The 19,937-nt window shown below is 52.2% G+C and overlaps 2 protein-coding genes across 2 annotated transcripts; both read right to left on the minus strand.

The window, feature by feature from the left end:
* Window positions 1-10,061: 10,061 nt before the first annotated feature.
* Window positions 10,062-14,203, minus strand: GAPDH (glyceraldehyde-3-phosphate dehydrogenase). The gene is made up of 12 exons (XM_086760260.1): window positions 14,100-14,203; window positions 13,509-13,552; window positions 12,803-12,902; window positions 12,445-12,551; window positions 12,268-12,358; window positions 11,980-12,095; window positions 11,785-11,866; window positions 11,485-11,636; window positions 11,276-11,354; window positions 10,966-11,049; window positions 10,722-10,819; window positions 10,062-10,363 (listed from the first exon to the last, which is right to left on the minus strand). Exons 2-12 carry the CDS (start codon window positions 13,529-13,531, stop codon window positions 10,294-10,296), a joined length of 1,002 nt encoding a protein of 333 aa, XP_086616386.1. The 5' UTR covers window positions 13,532-13,552; window positions 14,100-14,203; the 3' UTR covers window positions 10,062-10,293.
* Window positions 14,204-16,448: 2,245 nt separating this feature from the next.
* On the minus strand, window positions 16,449-19,051 carry LOC104484260 (C-type natriuretic peptide 2-like). The gene is made up of 3 exons (XM_010126292.2): window positions 18,958-19,051; window positions 18,218-18,270; window positions 16,449-16,721 (listed from the first exon to the last, which is right to left on the minus strand). The coding sequence occupies exons 1-3, from the start codon at window positions 19,049-19,051 to the stop codon at window positions 16,449-16,451; spliced, it is 420 nt and encodes a 139-aa protein (XP_010124594.2).
* Window positions 19,052-19,937: the final 886 nt, after the last annotated feature.

The following is a 19,937-nucleotide window of genomic DNA, read 5'->3' on the forward strand; positions in this document are numbered from 1 at the left end:
ACTCTTTTGCCTCAGCAATTTCTCAGCATGGGAAGCACAGCCCAAGACCTACAGTGTTAGCTGGACCTGAATCTGCTTGTCCATCAGTGGTGACCCTACATCTCTGATGCTGGATATGAAGAGATGTGGGCCTTCTGTTTATTTAACTTTTCTCTGTGGGCTCCTCTCCATTCCCTGGGGAGTATCTAGCCTGCTTTTCTCCACCATGAGCCCTGCTGGGAACTGTGGTATCTAGGAGCTGTTCAGTGCTGTGTTGCTTCTAGTTTCCCAAACCTTGTCTCTTTCCCAGGACACCAGGCAGTGCCTGCGCATGAAGCAATATCAGAAAAAATTGTCTAGCAAAGACCCAGGTCTTGGCTGCTTGATCTTTTGAACACCTGCTGGTCTGTATTTATCTCACAGGGAACAACTGTGTATCTCATTTACCCTTAGACCGCAGACCATTCACAATCTTAGTTTGACTTAATCTTTCTCAAAGTCTTGGTTGCAGGGGCAGCTTGGCCATGGATGGAGGGGGCCTTTTCCTATTCTTGATCCAGCTGATGAGTTGATGAAACGAACTTTGGAGGAACAGGTTAGTTACTCTTTCCAGCTGACCAGGTTGTGAACATGCTGCAGTGTGTGGTCCTCAGTGCACACCTTGGCATGTCCTGTCTCAGTCTGTGGCCATGCGTTAATAGGAATGGTTATTGCCCAAGTACAGTCCCGGCACCGATGTGTCTTACTGAATGGGGTCCCACGACAGGATGCACCTGGGCAGTCCCTCTGTCAGCATCCATCTCAAGACTCTTCACATGTGGCTGCCCTCTGGTCATCTCCATGAACATCTGTCCAAGACCATCCTTTTTAGGGTCATGTCATTCTGGACTGGCAGTGAGGTCCTCGCATTGAATATTTAGGTAGGCTGGTTCAGTCTCTCCACCCTACAGAAGTCCATGTTGGCAGAGACTTAGGCAGCCTGGGAACATGCTAGTGAGTGCTATGGCTTTTCAGTCCTCAACATTTGGACTGTTCTGTCTAGGTAAGGACTGGCACAACTTTTATATCAATAGTGGGAGTGGCACAAAAATCCTGCCTTGAGGCAAGAGCTGTCGCTGGGCTGGGACAGATCCGCTTCTCAGCATTCTGCTTCCATGAGGCATGGAGGGACACAATCAACTTCTGATCTGGCGTGAGATTCTCTGCGCTAGTTGTGCTGAGATCAGCCTATTGGCAAGGGACTTCGACAGGCAGTGCCAGGCATTTTGCAGAAGTGAGGCCTGGCTCCCTGTTGAATGTGTTTCTAATCCTGTGGCATGCAGAGTGGCCTCCCTGCCCCTTCCCTGATGAAGCTGCCTAGATGAGCTCTCATCCTTAGAGACCCTGTCTGGCAAGATAGTGCTGAGACCAGGCCCACTGAGTTTCTTGATGAAGACTACCAGACTTTCCCACAGAGAGGGCAGGGAGCATCACCCTCCTTGCACCTCACCACATGGATGCAGGATGTTTCTATTTGCTCTAGAGAGGGTTCAGTTAATGTAGCCACTAAGTAGCCCAGATCCTTTTCCATGTTTTAAGCAAGCCTGCTCCTTCTCTTCGCTCATTCCTGGATCCTGTCTATTTTAGATCATATCTCAGAACTGAAAGAGTCTGTCTTCTCTCGCCAATCAGTTAAGGTCTCATGTTTTCCACCCAGCACCCTTTGGCTGAAGGCGCTTTGTCACCTGTCCCTGTGGACTTGTCTTTGTGTGAGTTAGCTTCCCCCGTTTCAGTATTCCTTAGCTGGACCTAAATGCAGTGCTGAAAGCCTTTGCTGGAGCAACTTTGGTTCCCTGGTAATCTGTTTATTATTCTGTTTGTTGTTTCTTAGCCAAGAGGATGAGAGAGGTCAAAGCTGCATAGAAAGTTGTTCTTGTTTCTGGATTTGAGCCAGGAGATTGGCTTTCCTGAGCCGCATACCTCTGCTACAAAAGCTTTATTTGGTCTCAGGAGGGCCATACTCTTTATATAAGTTTATGGTTGTTGCTGTCTCCTAAGGAGAGCTCCGCAGACTCACTCTGTGGAAGAGCTGAGGATAGATGACAGGCCTATGTTTGAAGTCCTGCTCTGAATTGCCCAAGGTGAAGCCTCAACAGATGATAAGACCTCTCCACCAAAGCTTGAGCTGTGTCAGTAGCTTTTTAATCGCCAACTGCAGAGTCAAGTATGGCTCTGTGAGTAGCTGGGAGTGGTGCAGACTGGTGTTGAGATTGTCTACATGAAGAACCCCACCATTGCCTTCAGGGTTGGGGTGGGATTTGTGGTTTTGTAGACATTTCTTCCAATTCCTCAAAACTAGAATAGGAAATATAAAAAAGGAGTTAGTCACTAGAGCTGCTTGGGACCCATGGAACACACATACACTTGTTCTAGAGCTGCCTTAGATTTATTTTGATAATCCCATCTCTTCCCTTGGAAGAGTAGGCTAGAAGGAGCAGAGGTCATGGAGGAATGCTGTGCCTCACACAGCTGTGCATGGGCCTGGCACATGGGGCAGCAAGGCATGCCCTACACATGTGCTTCTTAAGCTAAAATAGGTCCTGGTTTCAGGTACCTGTGACACAGGGTGTCCCAGAACTTGCATGTGATGATCAACTATGTATGTTAAATACTCTGGTTACAGGTAAGAAACCTCCTTTTGAGAGGGAGGTGAGAACGCAGAACACGGTGGAGCGCTGTCTCCTTAGAGATGCATCTGGATGATGCATGAACAGGCTTGTGAAGACATCTGGCCAACCCCCTAGGCAAGCTGATTGATGCTGGGAGCAATAGTAAGACAGCATGGAGATCCAGATGGGCTACAGACAGCTTTAGGGAAGCCCAGTCACCAATAAAAAAAAATCTTCAAGTGGATGTATGAGACTGAGAAGTGTTTTAGATGTGAATTTTCTAAATGCTTGGCTCACTTTATCTTGGGACAAGAAAAAGGAAAGGATGCTGTATCCCCTCTAGCACAGGAGGTATAGATTTCATAACTTGGAGAGCAGCTGTAAGAGCTGGGAAGTAACGCTGTGGAAAAAGTGCTCAAGGGGCCACTAGAAGACTTCATGATCAAGCTGAACCAATATCACAGCAGATGGGAAGACGTAGCATTTTTCAGCTTTGACGGCAGACTACATCTGGGCAAGGTGCAAGAGGAAACAGAAGTTCTCAGGGTAGGAAGAGATGTGGTTATAATTGGTATTTTTAATGTTCACAGCCACATCATAGAACTGCTAGCTCACCACTCTAACCCGTTGGGGAAAGGTGGAATAGACAAGAGCAATTGTGAAGTGGGGTTGCACGCTGTGCTAAAAATCACCTTCACTTTAGAGCTAACAGCAGAAAACATGCTCTGACACACAATTTCATCAAGGCAGTGAAGAGTCTTTTATATACTCCTGAATCACCAAAGAAAACATGGTGATTTATTTCTGAAGTACCTCTCTGCTTTGTGTGAAAAGGAAAATTATGTTGTTGTGAGAGACTTTGGCTGGGGATACTGAAAAAATATGCTGTGCTGTGGAGAGTTTCTCATCAACTTAGGAATGATGGCATGCCCAAGTAAGGCAATGATTTCAGATGTCCTTATGACAGATGAAGACTGGTTTAGGATTGATGGTTGCCTAAAGACAGGAGATCAAGTGAGAAACAAATAAAGACATCACTCGGGACAAAAGTGCTGTAACAGAGAACTGCATGGTGTTACGTAGCCTATTCTTACAGTGAAAATGTTTAGGAGAAGTATGAAAAAAAGTATGATTAAGTGAGAGAACTTCAGAAAAAAAAAAGGGAGTTTTTTCAGTTACCCAAAAAGCTGTGATTTAGTACACATGAGAAGATTTAGCTTTCAGTAAACTACTTCCCTTAATTCAAGTGGCCATGTGCCAGCAGTACTTAAAAATAAGAATAACTAATAAAAATAATAATAAAACCTGACCCTAATTAACAAAAATAAACCTTGTAACAATTGCAGTGACTACGGGTGGGGGAAAAGGAATAGAGGGACAACAAAATAATTCAGCTGTACAAAAAAAAGGTCTTCAGCTACTCATATCACCTCAAGAAAGAAATGACAATAGCTGGATGTCTAAGAACACTGACAAGTTGTTCTAGTTATATTTAAAGACGAATCAATCCTAGCAGTAATGTAAACCTTTTTTCTTGGCTGAAATTGGGAAAAAAAAATTATCAAAAGGGGGGGGGGGGGGGGGGGAGGAAAGAGAAGTACTCACCAGATACGTCTGTTCTGTGTTTGGAAAGAGCAGAATATGGTCAAAGGGGAATGATGAAGCACTTTCCAGGCCATTAGCAATTAAGGAGGATCCTTGACAGGATCTTCTTGGAATAAACACTTCTACATTTCCAGGCACAGATGACTTAAAGCATGCTAGCGTGGAGAGGTGCACGGGGTGCTGCAGTGGCGAACAAGCCACCACACAAAGCCTGAGACCACGTGGGGAGATGGAGTAAGTGATGGTGGGGGGGAAAAAAAAACCCACACAGGGCTGTCACTCTGTTCCTGCAAACAGTGTTTTGCAAAGCACTCCACCTCAGTGGTGATGAAGAAGCGTTGGGTGCTGAAATCCATGGTTTGCTGATATCAATGTTTAAATGCATTGGGGAAGAAATTTTAAAAGAGATGGGGTGGAAGGATGAACAAGTGACATCAGTGATTAGTCTGACAGGCCACGTATGAAAACCAATGAGAAACCAGTGGAGAGGGGAAGAGAGTAGAAATCACAAAGGAATGGAAAAAATCTGCACAGATTTATGGAAGGACAAGGAACTGACAGACAAATCTGATACCATTTTTGATTCGTAGAAATGATATAGACTCTCAAAAGGAGTAAATATCTCAGTCAAAAATGCGAACAGGCATTAAAATATATATTTTTTAATAGTCAAAACATAGGTTCTGTTGTCATGCGTATATAGCCAATATTTAAGCTATGCATAGATACATCTAAGAGCAAGGAATACTAGTGACTAACCGTCCCTGGGACAACAGGAGGGCTGGAAAGACTTAGGGAGCAGGACTCACAAGAACCTCGTGTGAGTTCTCAGCCAGACACTGAAGCTGATGGCATCTTTTATCCCCATGTGACACTGGTGTGCTTTGTCCTGCCTTGCATCACAAGTTGGAATAGATGGAGCAAAGACTCCTAACCATGATTCCAGGCTGGAGAAAAATGTTTTGAGAATGAACAGTTTAGTTATTTTTCTCCTTTAAAAAATAATTTAAAAAAAAGTGAGTGAGCATTTCTGCCCAGTGTCTAAAGTCACATGATGGTGATGGTCCAGATGGCAGTTTAGTCTCGCTGAGAAAGGCATATGTAGGAGTCTGAGGAGATGCGGAAGGTGGAGGCCATGTGCACTCAGTGAGATTTCAGTGTCTGCTTGGGGTCCAGCCCCTAAACCAGTACCCAACTTGGTAACTAAAAAACTGGAGATGACAGATTACAAACCACCTATTTTTTTTCTGTCCTAGGACTCAGAGCAAGGTCAACAAAAGTTGCTCGCTTGTTTGGTGGAGAGTTGGGCATTACAGGACGGCTTTGAGACTTGCAGTGTGGGAGATGCGCCCCCCGCCATGTATTATTTCCCATTTAGCAACCTGAAATTTCACCCACTGTTTAACAACCCAGTCACTTGGTCACAAGATCCTTCTGCACCTTTCCACAGGCTGATTCAGTGTTGAGTGTCCTGCATCATTTTGCATAATCAGCAAACCTTGGCAACCCCTGCTCCAAATTGTTCTGGAAGCGTTGAATGGAAAGGACCCTGGGGGCAGATGTCCTCAGATGCTGGCCACTCGCATCTTCTCTCTCAGTCACCACCAGCCTCACCACTGGTTTTCAGCCTGGAAAGGGTGGTCTTCCCTGTCTTGGGGCAGTTCAGGTTCTTTGAAAGGTTTAGCCAGTCCCTTTCTTCCTAAATCCAGTTGCTTCTCATCACATTGGAGGGCTAATGTGTGTGGTGAATTACTTAGAGTACGGTTACCTATTCATCTGTTTCTTGCTGGAGAACATCTGAGTCTGGCACCTGGTACTGAAGGTTTACTGCTCTTCATGTCACAGACACATGCTCAAGTCCTGACACTTCAGTTTGCAACAGTGGCTTCATCTCATCGCTGCTGAGGAAAAATCTCATCTGGGAATATCCCAAAGCTCCTCTGATGGCAAAACATCAGTTTTACTTTTCTGCCATGGCCTTAGCTTCCCTCATCACTCCCATGCCATCTTACAGCTTTTTGGCAGCTTTCTTGTCTCCAAGATGCATTTGAAAAAGGTTTTCATGCTGTCTTTTCTATTTGTCACAATTTCCTAAAAATCTGCCTTTTTTAGGCTCTTAAGCTTAATTTACTAGTATTTATGAGTTTTTCTTCTATTTTAATTTGACTACAGCTTCACCTTTTTGACAGCTGCCTTTTCAAATCTTATGCAGTAAAGTATAACCAGTACTACTGTTCCTTCTGGGAACATTTAATTGAGAATAATTGCCTCAAGAAGACGACACTTCTATAGTAACATAAAAGATGGAGGTTAAGTTAGCTGTCCTGTAGTAAGGATTTATATTCAACTCAGAAGAGTAAGAAACAAGTTATTTGTTTTTGCAGTATGTGTACAGTACAATTACCCAAAGGTCAGCAGCTTGTTTTTGATTAAACATCCGCTTTCTGTGACCACTGCCAGTGCCCACAGGGGTATTTGCATACCCCGAGCTTAAGTCATGAACCTGCATTTTGTGAATGGCAGCTGTTACAAAGGAGTTTGGGACATTATAATTTAAGATGTTTGTCTTATGTAGCTGTCCAGTATATGCATTGTCTTTCCTATCAGAGACCTGTATTTCCTCTTCCTTGCACAGATGTTGATTGCTTTGCTCAAAGACTCATTTACGTCAGACACAGAATATGTTTTAAAAGCCCAAGACTACTTTTACTGTGCTTGTGCAGTCATGATTTTGTTACATTATGATGTGATTTTTCAAGCAAGCTTAATTAGTTTCCACATCTGCTCAAGATGAATTTTTCACTACATGGCATCTTCCTCAATGCTGAAGTTTCATGCTGACATCTTGAGAAGAAAGTGATCTGAGGACAACTAGCCGTTCTTGGTAACGCATGTCTGGTAGCATGTGCAAATGCCAATGAAGTATAAATATTTTCTCTAAACATTCAAAGTTGCCATAAAAGGGAATTTTCCTGTAACACCACTGCCAATTACCATACTGCAGCATCACTTGCATTTCCTCACTCTTAAGAAAAACAAAGGTGCAGCTTACCACCCCTAGAAATGGTTGGCTGCCCATCAGAGGAGCCGTCCGTTGGGTCAGCCAGAGAGCTCTGCGTCAGCACAGCCCTGCAGAGGAGTGAACCCATACCTCAGGTGCATCCCTTTCCCACAGTGGTCCAAGCCCAGCAAGCTCTGGTGCCTAGCCTGTTGAGGAAGGCAGAGACAAGCCTTTGACCAGGATTGGTGTCTTTCTATACCTTCCCCTTGCAAAGCGTTCATAAACCAGGCTGGATGCTGGCTTACTGCAGCTGCTCTGAGAGCCAGTTTGTCCTGGCAGAGTGACACCATCACTTTTAGCTCCTTTGCTGAACAACAGCCTGTCTGAGCGCCTGCCCTCCCTGACCAAGCATTTCTGTCAGTTTTCCTTCGACATGCTTTAAGAGCACATCAAAGGAAAAGACATGCTCTTTAAGACATGCTCCCCTAGTTAGGGGAAAACTCTTAGCCAGAGAGAGCAGCAGCTGCCACAGCAGATCTCCCATCTTTATCCTAATGCCAGCCACAGTCATACACGTCAATTTTTCAAACTAACAAAAATAAAATTTTTAGGACTGGGTTGCAGTTCTTGGTCAGGCTGGCCACTGAGCTAGCTTTTCCATCTGTTCAGAGGGGCCTTGCTGTGGTGCCATCTGCAGGCACAGCGTCTGGATGCAAAACGAGGATTTAGGAGAGGAGCTGTGCTTTTTTGGGAGCTTATATGAGACAGGAAACCAAGCCCTCCAGGCAGTCTAAAAGCTGCATGACTTGCTTGCCACATTCACTCTCCCTGTTTCCATAAAAGAGCAACCGTATTGTGTTTTAAATTCTGTAATTCCTGGTTGACTTACCTAGATACCATATAATTTTTTTTCAAGAACTTCAAGCAAGATTGCAAATCAGTTGAAGCAGTATTTTAAAAACACAGTGAACCTTTATCTCAAACATTCCCAGCAATTGCTGGTCTGAGAGCACATACTCTTCCTCCACCCCACCCTCCAGGTTGTATGAATTTGCTCATTCCCACAGCCATTTGGTCTCAGGTTGGATAGGGCTCTTTCTTGTTAAATAACACAAGGGTTTTTTTTTTTCTCTAGGTGAGTTTTCAGGCAGCCTTATCTTGCTCGAGAAACATAAGGCTTCTTCGATGAAAAAGGTGATGTGTTGAAACGTTCCTATTTTAAATCCAGTTCAGAATATCTTTGCTTTACATGGGGAAACAGGCATCCCTCCCCCAACAGGGTGCTTCAGTAGCCTCTCTGCACTTCCAGATTATCAAAGCAAGGCGCTGGCTGGCACACACACAAATATGCAGGCAGCAGCAGCAGCGCACAGGACAGCCATTCAAAGCACCCAAGCGCAGCAATCGAGGACAGGATGGGACCAACCCAAGACTCATTTGTAAGCCTGACAGGCCTGCAGGCTACACCTCTCCCAGCACAAACCCAGCTCCGTGGGAGGGCTGCCTCCAGTTAGCCCCAGCATCAAGCAGCTCCCATTTAACTCTAGAGGTACCTAAAGCTCCCACGGGGCCATTTGTGAGGCAAGACAGGTATTGCTGCTGTCCCAGAGCTAACAGCTGCTCCGAGTCCCAGCTCCTATGCAGAGGCAAGTTATTCAACCTTTTTCTCTTTGCAAAGCAACTTCGAGTCATCATCCTCTAGTCCAGTAAACACTGAATTTTTACGCAGCCCAACCGCTGGAGATAAGCAGCTCTGGGAAATTATGTCCAGCATACCTTGATCCTGGGAGCTTAAGTCCTCCAGCTTAAGTCCTTGCTCCAGATCAGGGTTTAAAGCCCTTGGGGTCCAAACAGCTCCAACCCTACCTGTCAGGGAGAGAAGCACACATCACTCCTGATGCAGCAAACTGAGCTGCTAAAAATGGCAGGAGCCACGCGGTTTTGTGCAGTGCATCACTTATCTACCCAAGCACTCATAGGTCACAAAGCTCAGCCTCTGCGCAGCAGCATTCTGCTTTCAGGAGGCAGCAATGCAGTATCTGGCAGAGGGCTGACTGACACTCACCTTGCAGAGATTTGCTGCTCAAGGGCTTAACTGCAGCTGCCCCTCCTTCTGCAAAGAATTAAGCCAGAATTAAGACTAGCTACCACCATGGTAACGCCGGCCTCCCACACGTCCCTAGGCAGCCATTTCCCCTAGGGCAAGTTGATTCATTCCGAGGCAAAAGCAAATGAAGAGTCCTCCTTGTAACACTTCTGCTAAGGCAGGGGGAAGGAGAAGAAATAATTCCTGTTCCTTGTGCCCCTTTGCCAAACCTAATGCAAAAAAAGTCATCTGCTCAGCGCTTTTATTCGGTATACACTCAGACAAGCACATCCAGAGAGGTAGGTGGATGGAGCAGCAGAGCTGCCTTCCATTTTATGACACAGCAATCCTGCAAGCAGAGCCCTGCACCACACCTTATTTTGGCTTACGGGCAGGAGTCTTTCCTCTGACACAAGCAGCTCACCAGTCTGCGTACCACAGCTCTGCACACTGCAGCCTGGCACCCAGCAGAGACAGGCAACTTGCTGTTCTTTGCAAGTCAGGTATCCCAGGACCGCACCATGCCTGTGCATGACCCAAGCTGTCCAGACACCTCTTCTGGCATTTCCCATGTCTGCACCGCCTGGGTTCACAGCCTTAACATGGTGGCGACGTAGCACTGCTTACAAGAGCTCTCCCAGCAGCTGCAGCCAGGCTGGCAGGCCACATCTTAAAGCAGGCACCTATATTTGCTTATAACCTCCCACTTTCTCCCATTTCCCACTGACAGGCAGACAAAGCATTTCAGATGGTGATCACTTTTATTGATGTAAGGTGGTACACAAACAGATCAGTTTCTATCAGCCTCTCCACCTCCCCCAGGCTCGGGGAGAAGTTGGAGGAGTGGGGGAGACAAAGGAACAGAACTGGCCTCTCACTGCAGGATGCAGAGCTAAGCGGTGGTGAAGAAGGGCAGGGGCTCCAACAACAGAGAGTCCTGCTTCCCTAGGCAGCAGGGTGGCTGTGTGCTCGGCTCACTCCTTGGATGCCATGTGGACCATCAAGTCCACAACACGGTTGCTGTATCCATACTCATTATCATACCTGGGGACAGAAAGAGCAGTGCTGTCAGGAATAACCCGTTTCTTGCATCTCCTTCCTCCACCATTTCTGCTCCTCTACCTCATCCCCCGCAAGTGAACCAGGCAGCTTTCCCATCCACTTCCAGTAAAGGAAGTGGGAAGCATTCCATCCACCCTCCCATCACAGAAGGAGAAGGCTATAGTCATTTCAGGTAAGAAGCAATCTCATTCCACAAAGACCTTCACATGTTAGAGTCACCATATTCAGCAGGGGGTCTATGTATCACCCCACACTGCCAGCTAACAGTGATGAACAGAACAAAAGTCTGCAATTTGTCTGTGCCAGCCTCTACACCACCACCCTCTGAGGCCATGCCTACCAGGAAACCAGCTTGACAAAATGGTCGTTCAGTGCAATGCCAGCACCCGCATCAAAGGTGGAGGAATGGCTGTCACCATTGAAGTCACAGGAGACAACCTGGAACAGAGAGGAAATTGTAACATCTACAGTTACCTACAGCTTGAACCAGAACTGCCCAAACCAGGATCCCAGCAAGGCTGCTACCATAACAAAACTAAGGTGAGCACCAATAACCACAGCCCAAGAGACCAGGAGTTACTTACCTGGTCCTCTGTGTATGCCAGGATGCCCTTCATGGGCCCATCAGCAGCAGCCTTCACTACCCTCTTAATATCATCATACTTGGCCTGAGAAAAGACAAATATAAGATGGTCAGATCCCAGCTCACACAAAATGTCCGCCAGGGGAGGGGAGGGAGGAAAGACACATGGGAGCACCATGGCAGCAGTCATGCTTGGCAGGTACTATTTTCAAGAAGGTCGAATCTTAGGGAAGAGATGGATCCAGGCAAAAAAGTTTAGAGGAAGCAGAGGGAGCTATGGAGGTTGTTAGCACCTTGTCCACAACACTTACTGGTTTTTCCAGACGGCAGGTCAGGTCCACAACAGAGACATTGGGGGTTGGCACACGGAAAGCCATTCCAGTAAGTTTCCTGTGAGAGACACCTGTCAGCAGGGAACAGCACCCAACACTCCCCTGGCAGCCCTCTATTCTGCTAAGAATGAGTCGGAGCTGGCCAGGCAGCAGCTGTCTCCTGACACCCAAGGAGGGACAACACTTACCCATTGAGCTCAGGGATGACTTTTCCCACAGCCTTAGCAGCCCCAGTAGACGCTGGGATAATGTTCTGGGCAGCACCTCTGCCATCCCTCCACAGCTTCCCAGAGGGCCCATCCACTGTCTTCTGTGTGGCTGTGATGGCATGGACAGTGGTCTGGGGGAAGAGAACACAGGAGTAAGAACAGAGCCAACACTCTCTAGAAAAAGCATCCCAGGGGACACAGGGAGTACAGATGCTTTTCCTCTCTCATGAAGGAACATGGAGATAGGGCATACTCCTGAGCAGCAAGCTCTAGACCTACCATAAGACCCTCCACAATGCCAAAGTTGTCATGGATGACCTTGGCCAAGGGCGCCAGGCAGTTAGTAGTGCAAGAGGCGTTGCTGGAGAAGAGAGAAGGCTCATCAGCCACAGGCAACACATCTACAGAGGTGACATGAGACCCCACACAGCTGGTGAGGGCTCCAAGCCAGAGAGCATCTTCCTCTCTCCTTACCTCACAATTTTCAGAGACTTGTCATACTTGTCATGGTTGACACCCATCACAAACATGGGAGCATCAGCTGAGGGGGCAGAGATGATAACACGCTTAGCGCCACCCTTCAGATGAGCCTGGGAAAAAAGGAGACAGATTAGATAATCCAGGATCCCTCCAACAGCTCACTTCTTTAGGCAACCTCTTCTCCCTCCCAGCCCCATCTTAAGCAAGTCTGTACATAGTGACGTGCTCTACACGCAGAGGCAGCAGTATCCCTTTTCCCGTGTGCCACTGTGGCATACTCACCCCAGCCTTCTCCATGGTGGTGAAGACACCAGTGGACTCCACAACATACTCAGCACCAGCATCTCCCCACTTGATGTTGCTGGGGTCACGCCTGAGGAGGGACAAAACTGTAAAAGCTGCTCTGCAAGACACCTGCTTTCATCCTCCAAAGGAGCCAAGAGGGAGATAGGTACTTACTCCTGGAAGATGGTGATAGCATTCCCGTTAATCACGAGTTTCCCATTCTCAGCCTTGACAGTGCCCCGGAAGTGTCCATGAGTAGAGTCATATTTGAACATATAAACCTACCAAGGAAAGAGGGGGGAAGGTCAGGCACCCCAGTTGCCATCTCCCCAACCCTTGCTCTACTTACACCACAGTCTCAGCTCCCCACCTCCTCAGTGACCCTGTCTAACTGCTGTGCTGCACTTGGCTCTGCCAAACCTCCCAGCCCTGTGCCTCTATCCCACACCCAGTTTTCCTGGGAAGCTACTAGAACAGAGCCAGAGGCGCCCTTCTCAAACAGGCCCAGAGGGGGCACTGCAATGCAACTCACCATGTAGTTCAGATCAATGAAGGGATCATTGATGGCCACCACTTGGACTTTGCCAGAGAGGATGGCAGCCCTGGTGACCAGGCGGCCGATACGGCCAAATCTGGGGAGAGAAAGACATAGGTGAGAAGCAGCAACAGGGAACCCGCAGGGATGGGCATGCCCCACTGCATTCCCTCGGGATTATCTACCACTCCCTGCCCAGTGGGGTAGGTGGGAGCCCAGCAGCCACGTCCAAAAGCCGAGACGCCTCGGTTAAAGATTAAGAGCGACCCCCACACCGGAAAGGTCAAGCGCTAAATTTACTGAGGGCCCCGGGGATCCGGTTACTCCTCGGCCCGGTTGGAGAAGGTCACGTCCCCGGGGCCTCCGCCGACACACGATCCACCGGGCGACCTTTCGGTAGGGGGCTGCAGCCCGCCGGCGGGGTGCGGGGACCCCCGGTGGTGGGGAGGGGGCCCGGGGCAGGCGGGCAGCGGCAACGCTTCCGGGGTGAGTCACCCCGAATCCGCAGGGGGAAGTGACTCAGCAGCCGGCCTGGCCCCGGCTCCTCAGCCCTGCACGGGGAGCGACGGCAGAGCGGGATCGGCGGGGCACACAGGCTCCCCACACATCCCCCCCGCGCCCTTGAGGCGACCTTGCCCCCCCCCCAACCCGCCCCCGCCCCGCCGGACGCCTCCCGATGCCGCATCCCGACCCCGCCGCTCACCCGTTGATTCCGACTTTCACCATCTTTGCCTCTTCGGGATGTTCCTGCGGGCAGAAACCGCCGGTGAGGCGCCTGGAGCGGGGATGGAGGGCGGGAGCGGGGCGGGTACCGGCCACCGCCCGGTAGCCGCGTCTCGCCTGCCCGTGTGCCCGCCGCGGGCACCGTTAACGTCTCCCCCACCGCCAGAGCGGGGAGGGAAGAGAAGGCGAGGGGCGCACGCGCTCCGAACACGCCCCCTCCCCGCGCGATCCCCTCCCCCCACCCCCCCGCCGCGATGCCTGCCTGCCCGCCCCCCCCCGACTTAGATGAACTGCCCCCTTCCTCCCCCGCCCCCCACCCCGGCCGCCTCCATTTTGCGGCGCGGCGCCCCGTTCCGCCTTTGTGCCCCCAGGCCTCGCCGCCACGCGGTCCCGCTCCGCCTGGGGGCTACCCGCCCACCACCATTCTGCCCCCCACTCCAAGCCCGGCCCTCCCCCGCGGCGCCGGCCCCCGGGTGGGTGGTCGTCCGCCACCCCCCCACCCCCATCTTCCCTGGCGCATCTCCTCGCCTGCCCCCTGCCCCCCGCCCCCCCCATTCCCTCCGCCCGTTACCTGCTGCCTCTAAGCCGCCCTGGCGCGCAGTGAGAAGGTGGCGCAGTGGAGCTCCGCCACCTTTTATAGCCGCGGAGGGAAACGGCTGGGTCCCGCCCCGCCGGGCCGGCACCGAATGGGAGCGCTGGGGCCGGCCCGGGCTACGTGCGACCGCGCTGCGGGTGCGGCTGCCTCGCCCCCCCCCCCCCCCCCCAACAAAGGCCCCGCGCCGGGAGTTTAGGGGGATGGTGGGGGGGATCTGCAACGGTTCCCGCGGGGCAAGGGGTGAGCGCTGCGCCTTCCCTCCGAGCCACTCCTGGGTGGGGGCGATGGTGGTGGTCAGAGATGCCCCCGTCCCGGAGGATACGGGCTCCTGGCCCTACGGCGGGGAGGTGTCCCCGGGGCGGGGAAGGGCGGCTGGGCCCCGGCCTGGGGAAGCGGGAAGGGTCCCCCCGGTGATGGCTGGTGGAGGGCTGCCTCCTCCGAGCTCGCAGCCGCCAGTGCCCTGGGGAGCGGTGTGTGCTGGTTTTGCCTGGCAACAAAGGCTGCAGCCTGCGCCCCTCTCCCGCCCGCCCTGCTCGCCCCGCATGGCGGCAAGGGCACAGGGGCCATTGAGATGCTGGGAACACCCCAAGGGAGCAGCCAGGACCCCAAGCATCTCCCATTCCCCCCCAGCGCTGGGAGGCAGCAGGTGCCGGCTGGGAGCTCACTTGCCCCCGGGCTGGAGACCCCTGCCTGTCTTTGGTTCCCCTGAGTGGGTTTAGCCAGGCATGCTGGGGCCACCAGCCTGGCTGCTTCCCCGGCAGGCCACGCGCCGCAGTGTGGGCACCATCTTAATGAGGCACTGCGGCACTGCTGCTACCCGCGCGACGTGACGGCGGAAATCCTGCCCGCCCGCCGGCCTGCGTCGGCCGCCTCGGCCCGCCTTCACTGGCCACCTGCAATGAAGGAGCGCTCCTCACATGGCCGCTGCCGCTGGCTGGCTTGCCGCCCCCCATGCCGGGCTCTCTCACTGAGCCGTGCTGGGCTGCATCGTCCTGGCTTGGTGCAGGGCTTTACTGTGGGACAAAGCCACATTAGGCAGGAGGCCCAGAGTGTGCGGGAGAGACTCCGGCCCTTTGGGAGGGGGTCCTGGAGGAAAGTGGGGATGGTGGGGATGCAGATCCGGGCTGGCAGGGGGTGGGGGGAGCGGACGTGTCCCTCTGGCTGCTCGGCTGAGCAGGGCTCCAGCATTGCTCCGCGGATGAGGAGGGAAGAGCTGGTTGGGGGAGCCACGCAGGTACGAGTTGGGGGGGTCCAGAGAGGGGTCACACAGCTCAAACGTAACCCAACTCTCCTTATTCGGCTGCTATTCCCGGTGCCGGGCTAAGTTTAGCTCTGGCTGAGGTTACGACCTTTTCTTAAAGGCCAGGGGATGAAGCTCTCGTGGTACAGCAGCGGGGCTGGAGGGGTGCAAGCCCATGCCAGGGTTCATGATGCCCCAGCTGCAGCCTGCTGGGGGGCTCTCAGGGGCAGCTTTTGCACAAACAGGAGGCCCCTGTGTTTGCTCAGCAAACACTGCAGCACTGGGTGCCTTGTGCCGGGGGGCAGAGTGCGGCTGGGATGAGCCAACGCGGCCCTTCTGCCCCAGCGCCTGGCCCACGGTCGATATCTCACCCGCTGCCCCCCCGCCTCCCGCTGCCACGGCCCCAGCAGCACCATGCTGCAGCCGCGCGTGCTGCCTGGCCCACTCGGAATGGCGGCATGCACCTAACATGGCCCCGCGCGTGGGGGCCGGGGGCGGCGGGATCTGCCCGCCATCACAGAGCCTGCCCCCTCTGCCAGCCCCTCGCCCCCGCACGGTCCCCCAGCCTGCGGGCTGACGCGGCCTCTTGCGGAGGCGCTGCTGCCGAGCGCTCGGAGGCGGAAATTAATACAGCTCTGTTTAATTAGCAAGCGAGTCCTCAAGCACGGAGAGGAGGGAGGGGGCTGCCGGTAGAGCGGGGGTCCTGCAGCCCCACGGAGCCTGGCAGCTCCTCCTCGTACTGCCACACTGCTTTCCCCCTGCTGCTGCTCTCCTTCCGTGCAGGGGCTTCAGGGCTTCGGCTGCCAGCGTGCTGTGCTGGTTCCCAAGCCGACGCCACCGACGCCTGGGTCTCCTCCGGCTGTGGAGAAGCTGGGCTGGTGAGCCGCCCAGCGGCGTGTGGCCTGCTTGCTCTCACACCGCGGCGGGGCGCCCAGCACAGCCCTGGTAGCACAAGTGGTCCCACATCCCATCCCAGCCTTTCCCCTGGATGCGGGCAGGTCCCATAGCCTGCCTTGCTGCCCCCATCCCTCACTCTTGGTCCTCCCCTTACTTCTTCCCCGCTCACCCTCAGAGCCCCTCTGAGGCTAGCACCCCAAACCACTGAAGGCCCCAATCCGGTCCAGTTTCAGCCCAAAGCAGCCCCTGGGCATGGCCTTCCAGGCCCAATCTCCAGACGGTGCCCACTTGCGACTGGTGAGGGTCTTGCGCCAGAGAGAGGGACGGGCAGCTCTAGCCCCAGATGGGAGGAAGGGGAGCGTGGAGGAGAGCAACTGAGGGCCAAAGCCAGACCCCTCCTTTGTGTCCTCTTCAGCCAGCGTGGACTCAGGCTCCAGGGGCAGCAACTGGGAAAGGAGCATCTGGGGTAAACAGAGAGGAGAGGGGAGTGAGAGCCGAGTTGCCTGTGCTCCTGGCAATAAGCTTTGTACCCTCTCATACCCCACTGCCCACACCTTCCTTAGGGCTCGGGCAGGACATAAAATGGTGCCTGCACACAGGCACTGTGCCTGTGACATTGCATCCAGAGGCAGAGAAAGGCTAGCCCAGCAGGTCCTACAGTCTGAAATGATTTTGCTGTCTGAAAAGAGCAGGCAGACAGCTGCTGTGAGCCTCTGCCAGCGTGCGTACTGCCATGCTGCTGCCAAACCATGTCCCCCCTGTACTCGGAAGGTAACTGAGGCTCAAGCCCTTGCTGCTTCTGCTGATGCTGAGCACCTCCGTGTGCTCGGGCACATGCTATGTGGCTTTTCCGTTTTTCCAGAGGGCTGTTGGGGAAGACGGACCTGCCCCAAATACCTGTTGCTGAAGATGAGGGGGAGCAGCACTGCCATGGGGGCAGGTGTGAGGAAGGGGGGCTTTCCATTTGCTTGTGAATCCTCTAGGTTATCTGTGAGGCGGGCATGTGCTGATCTCACACCACCAGCACTGCTGGCAGCCTCCGGCCATGGGGAGATGAGGGTCGGGAGGTGCGTTGGGTGCAGCAGAGGCATGGCATGGCTCCGCAGGGAAGCAGACTATGGTAGCCGTTCCACATCTGTCCCTCACGTAGGTGCTGAGCTCAGGCTGAAGATGCCTTTGTGCAGCTCTTTTTGGTAGCGCGTTAATTGAAGCGGACACAGGCATCTTCAGCAAGGAACGAAAGTGGTGAGTCATAGCAGAATCAGTCTTGTGATTTTAGTTCACGTCCTAACTACTTCCCTGTAGCTTTCACAGGATGACGTGAGGCAAGGTGTTGGGGGTCAGGTTAGGATTTGGGTAAGAGGGAGCTAGGTAGATTTGAAAGCCAAAATATTATTGCTGTAATTGCTGAGGGTGGAAGATTTACCCAAGTGAAGAAGCAGCCCTTAGCTGGCATCCTGACAGGGGTCTCTTGGCCTTAAAGTGGGGCTACTGGGGGGAAGTACGAAGCTTAGGAGTTAAAATCCTGAGCTAACAGGATGAGCCTTCCCTCCGAAACGTCAGAACCAGGACACTGAACATGATGAGGGACACGACTGTAATTTCTAGTGGCTGCTGACACAGGGCAGAGTTAGACAGGACTAATCTCTTTACCGTTAAAAGCCTCTGCAGGCAACGTGGGGAGTCTCACAGGCAGCCTGCCCCAGCCCAGAGAGCACTAAAAAGCCTTTGTCTGTCTGCTTCTTCTAATGCTGGTGCCCCTTAGGAGCTGGGTTAAAAGACACAGTCACCCTGGAGCTGAGGCTGTTGGTCTGAAGGGGAGGGAGCAGCGAGAACAGATGGCAGCCTCTGGTAGCTGGAATTTGGGACCCCCACTCATTCCAGGTTCAAGCACTACCTTCCCAAATTGCCCCTCCGGTCCTGAAACCTCCCTCAGCTCTCTCCCAGTCCCTCCTACCTGTAGCCTCTGTCCTGGTAAGGACACAGTCTGAACGCTGGCAGAGAGCAGAACTAAGAGGAGGAAAAGCAAGCAAGGCCACGACTGGAGCCCCAGCATCTTCTTCTTATCCCGGGGCTTGCGGGAAGTGAGGCAGGACCTGCAGCATCCGTGTCAGACGCAACCCCTAGCCCCTCTTTGCCTTTATAGCTTTGGTTCTGGCAGGCGCCTGCCCCCAGCTCTCTGCTGAACTACCCCCCGGAGCTCCTTAACCTTTCAGCCCTTTTGTCCAGGGTGATATATTTCAGGGTGAGCTCAGCAAGACCCCTTCCTCTAAAGAAAAAGGACACAAAGGTGTTTACTGAGTGTCTGGGAAGACAAATGTGAGTTGAGCTGCTGCTGGCCAGGACCTGGAGGTATCTGTCAGGGTCAGGAACAGGGTGACACTTCAAAACACATCCCAAAGAAGGATATTGAAGGCTGCATTGCATAGTGATATTGAACATACTCCTCGTAGGCAGAGTGCTGTTAATGCTATTTCTCTCATCATCCTGAGCATCAACTAGCGGTCGTCCCGCTGCTGGCTGCACAGAGCTGACACAAGTTCAGCCCTGTGACAATATAGGCTCTCGCATTTTTAATATTTAGATCTTAATGAGCTGGTTGGCCTGGGAATGAAGAGCTCTTGCTGCAGAAGGTGCGTGAATTCCAGCACTAATTCTGTGGGATTTGTTGTGGTGACAGGAGCGTGGGTCTAGTACCAGCGGGCATGTAACTTGCAGGCTGGTTGTCCTGAGTCACCATCTGGAGGGCTGGGCTGAGTTTCCAGAGGAACCGGCACAGAAAAGAGCCCATCGAGGCTCGGCTTGCACTTTCTCAAGCTCGGGCGCACAATGGTAAGCGGGATGGCAAGGAGCAGATTCCTACCTCCTAAATCTTCTGGCCATTAATTCCTGCCTCCCTCCCCCCCTTTGTTTACCTCTCCCATTTTACTGTAGTTTCTCACCAGTTGAACAAGGCAATGAGGTCACTGTTTGGAAATCAGGGTGCAGAAGTCAGCCTGGATGTGAAGACAGAAACTAATCAGGAAAGTTTGTCAGGGGAGAGGAATGGGGGGACTGTACCCCAGTGCAGGATTAGTAGTGGGTGTGCTAGATGAGGTCAATAACACCTTAAACTTTCCTTTTTTCAGTACTGTTGCACAAAGCAATTGGGTCAAAACTTGACAAGCAGTGTTCTGCTGCCTGCCTTTTTTTTTTTTTTAAGGAAAGAACAAAATTAGAAAAAAATAGTCTTGCAGAGATAACAAGTCACAGTTCAGGTATTTGCCCTCTCTTCCTTCCCAGCATTTTGTACTTGCAGATGCAGATTTGTGAGTCCCTTTCTTCCCTGCCCCAGAAGCCAGAAAGTTTTATGAATCGTTTTGCATCCAGTCCATGAAAAGTGAGCATAGGGTTTCAGTATGGAGCACTGATGCTGGAAACAGGAGAGACTTTGCACAGGTAGGGGCATCCAAGTATGTTAGCTCTACCTGATACCTGCAACCCATGGATGGTGCTGGTTCCAGAGCAATGCTCTGGTGATCCTGTCTGGCAGTCCCCGATCACCCCCTTGCCTGGGCCAGCTATCCGGGGCATGCCAGCAAATGGAGGGGGTCCCTAGGGCCCCGCTAACAGCCTCTACTGAGACATTTTCTGGGGAACAGGATTACTTTCATACCAGTCTTTTAAACTACAAAGCA

This window comes from Chlamydotis macqueenii, chromosome 1 (genome assembly GCF_036417535.1).
Source record: "Chlamydotis macqueenii isolate bChlMac1 chromosome 1, bChlMac1.mat, whole genome shotgun sequence".
NCBI lineage: Eukaryota > Metazoa > Chordata > Aves > Otidiformes > Otididae > Chlamydotis > Chlamydotis macqueenii.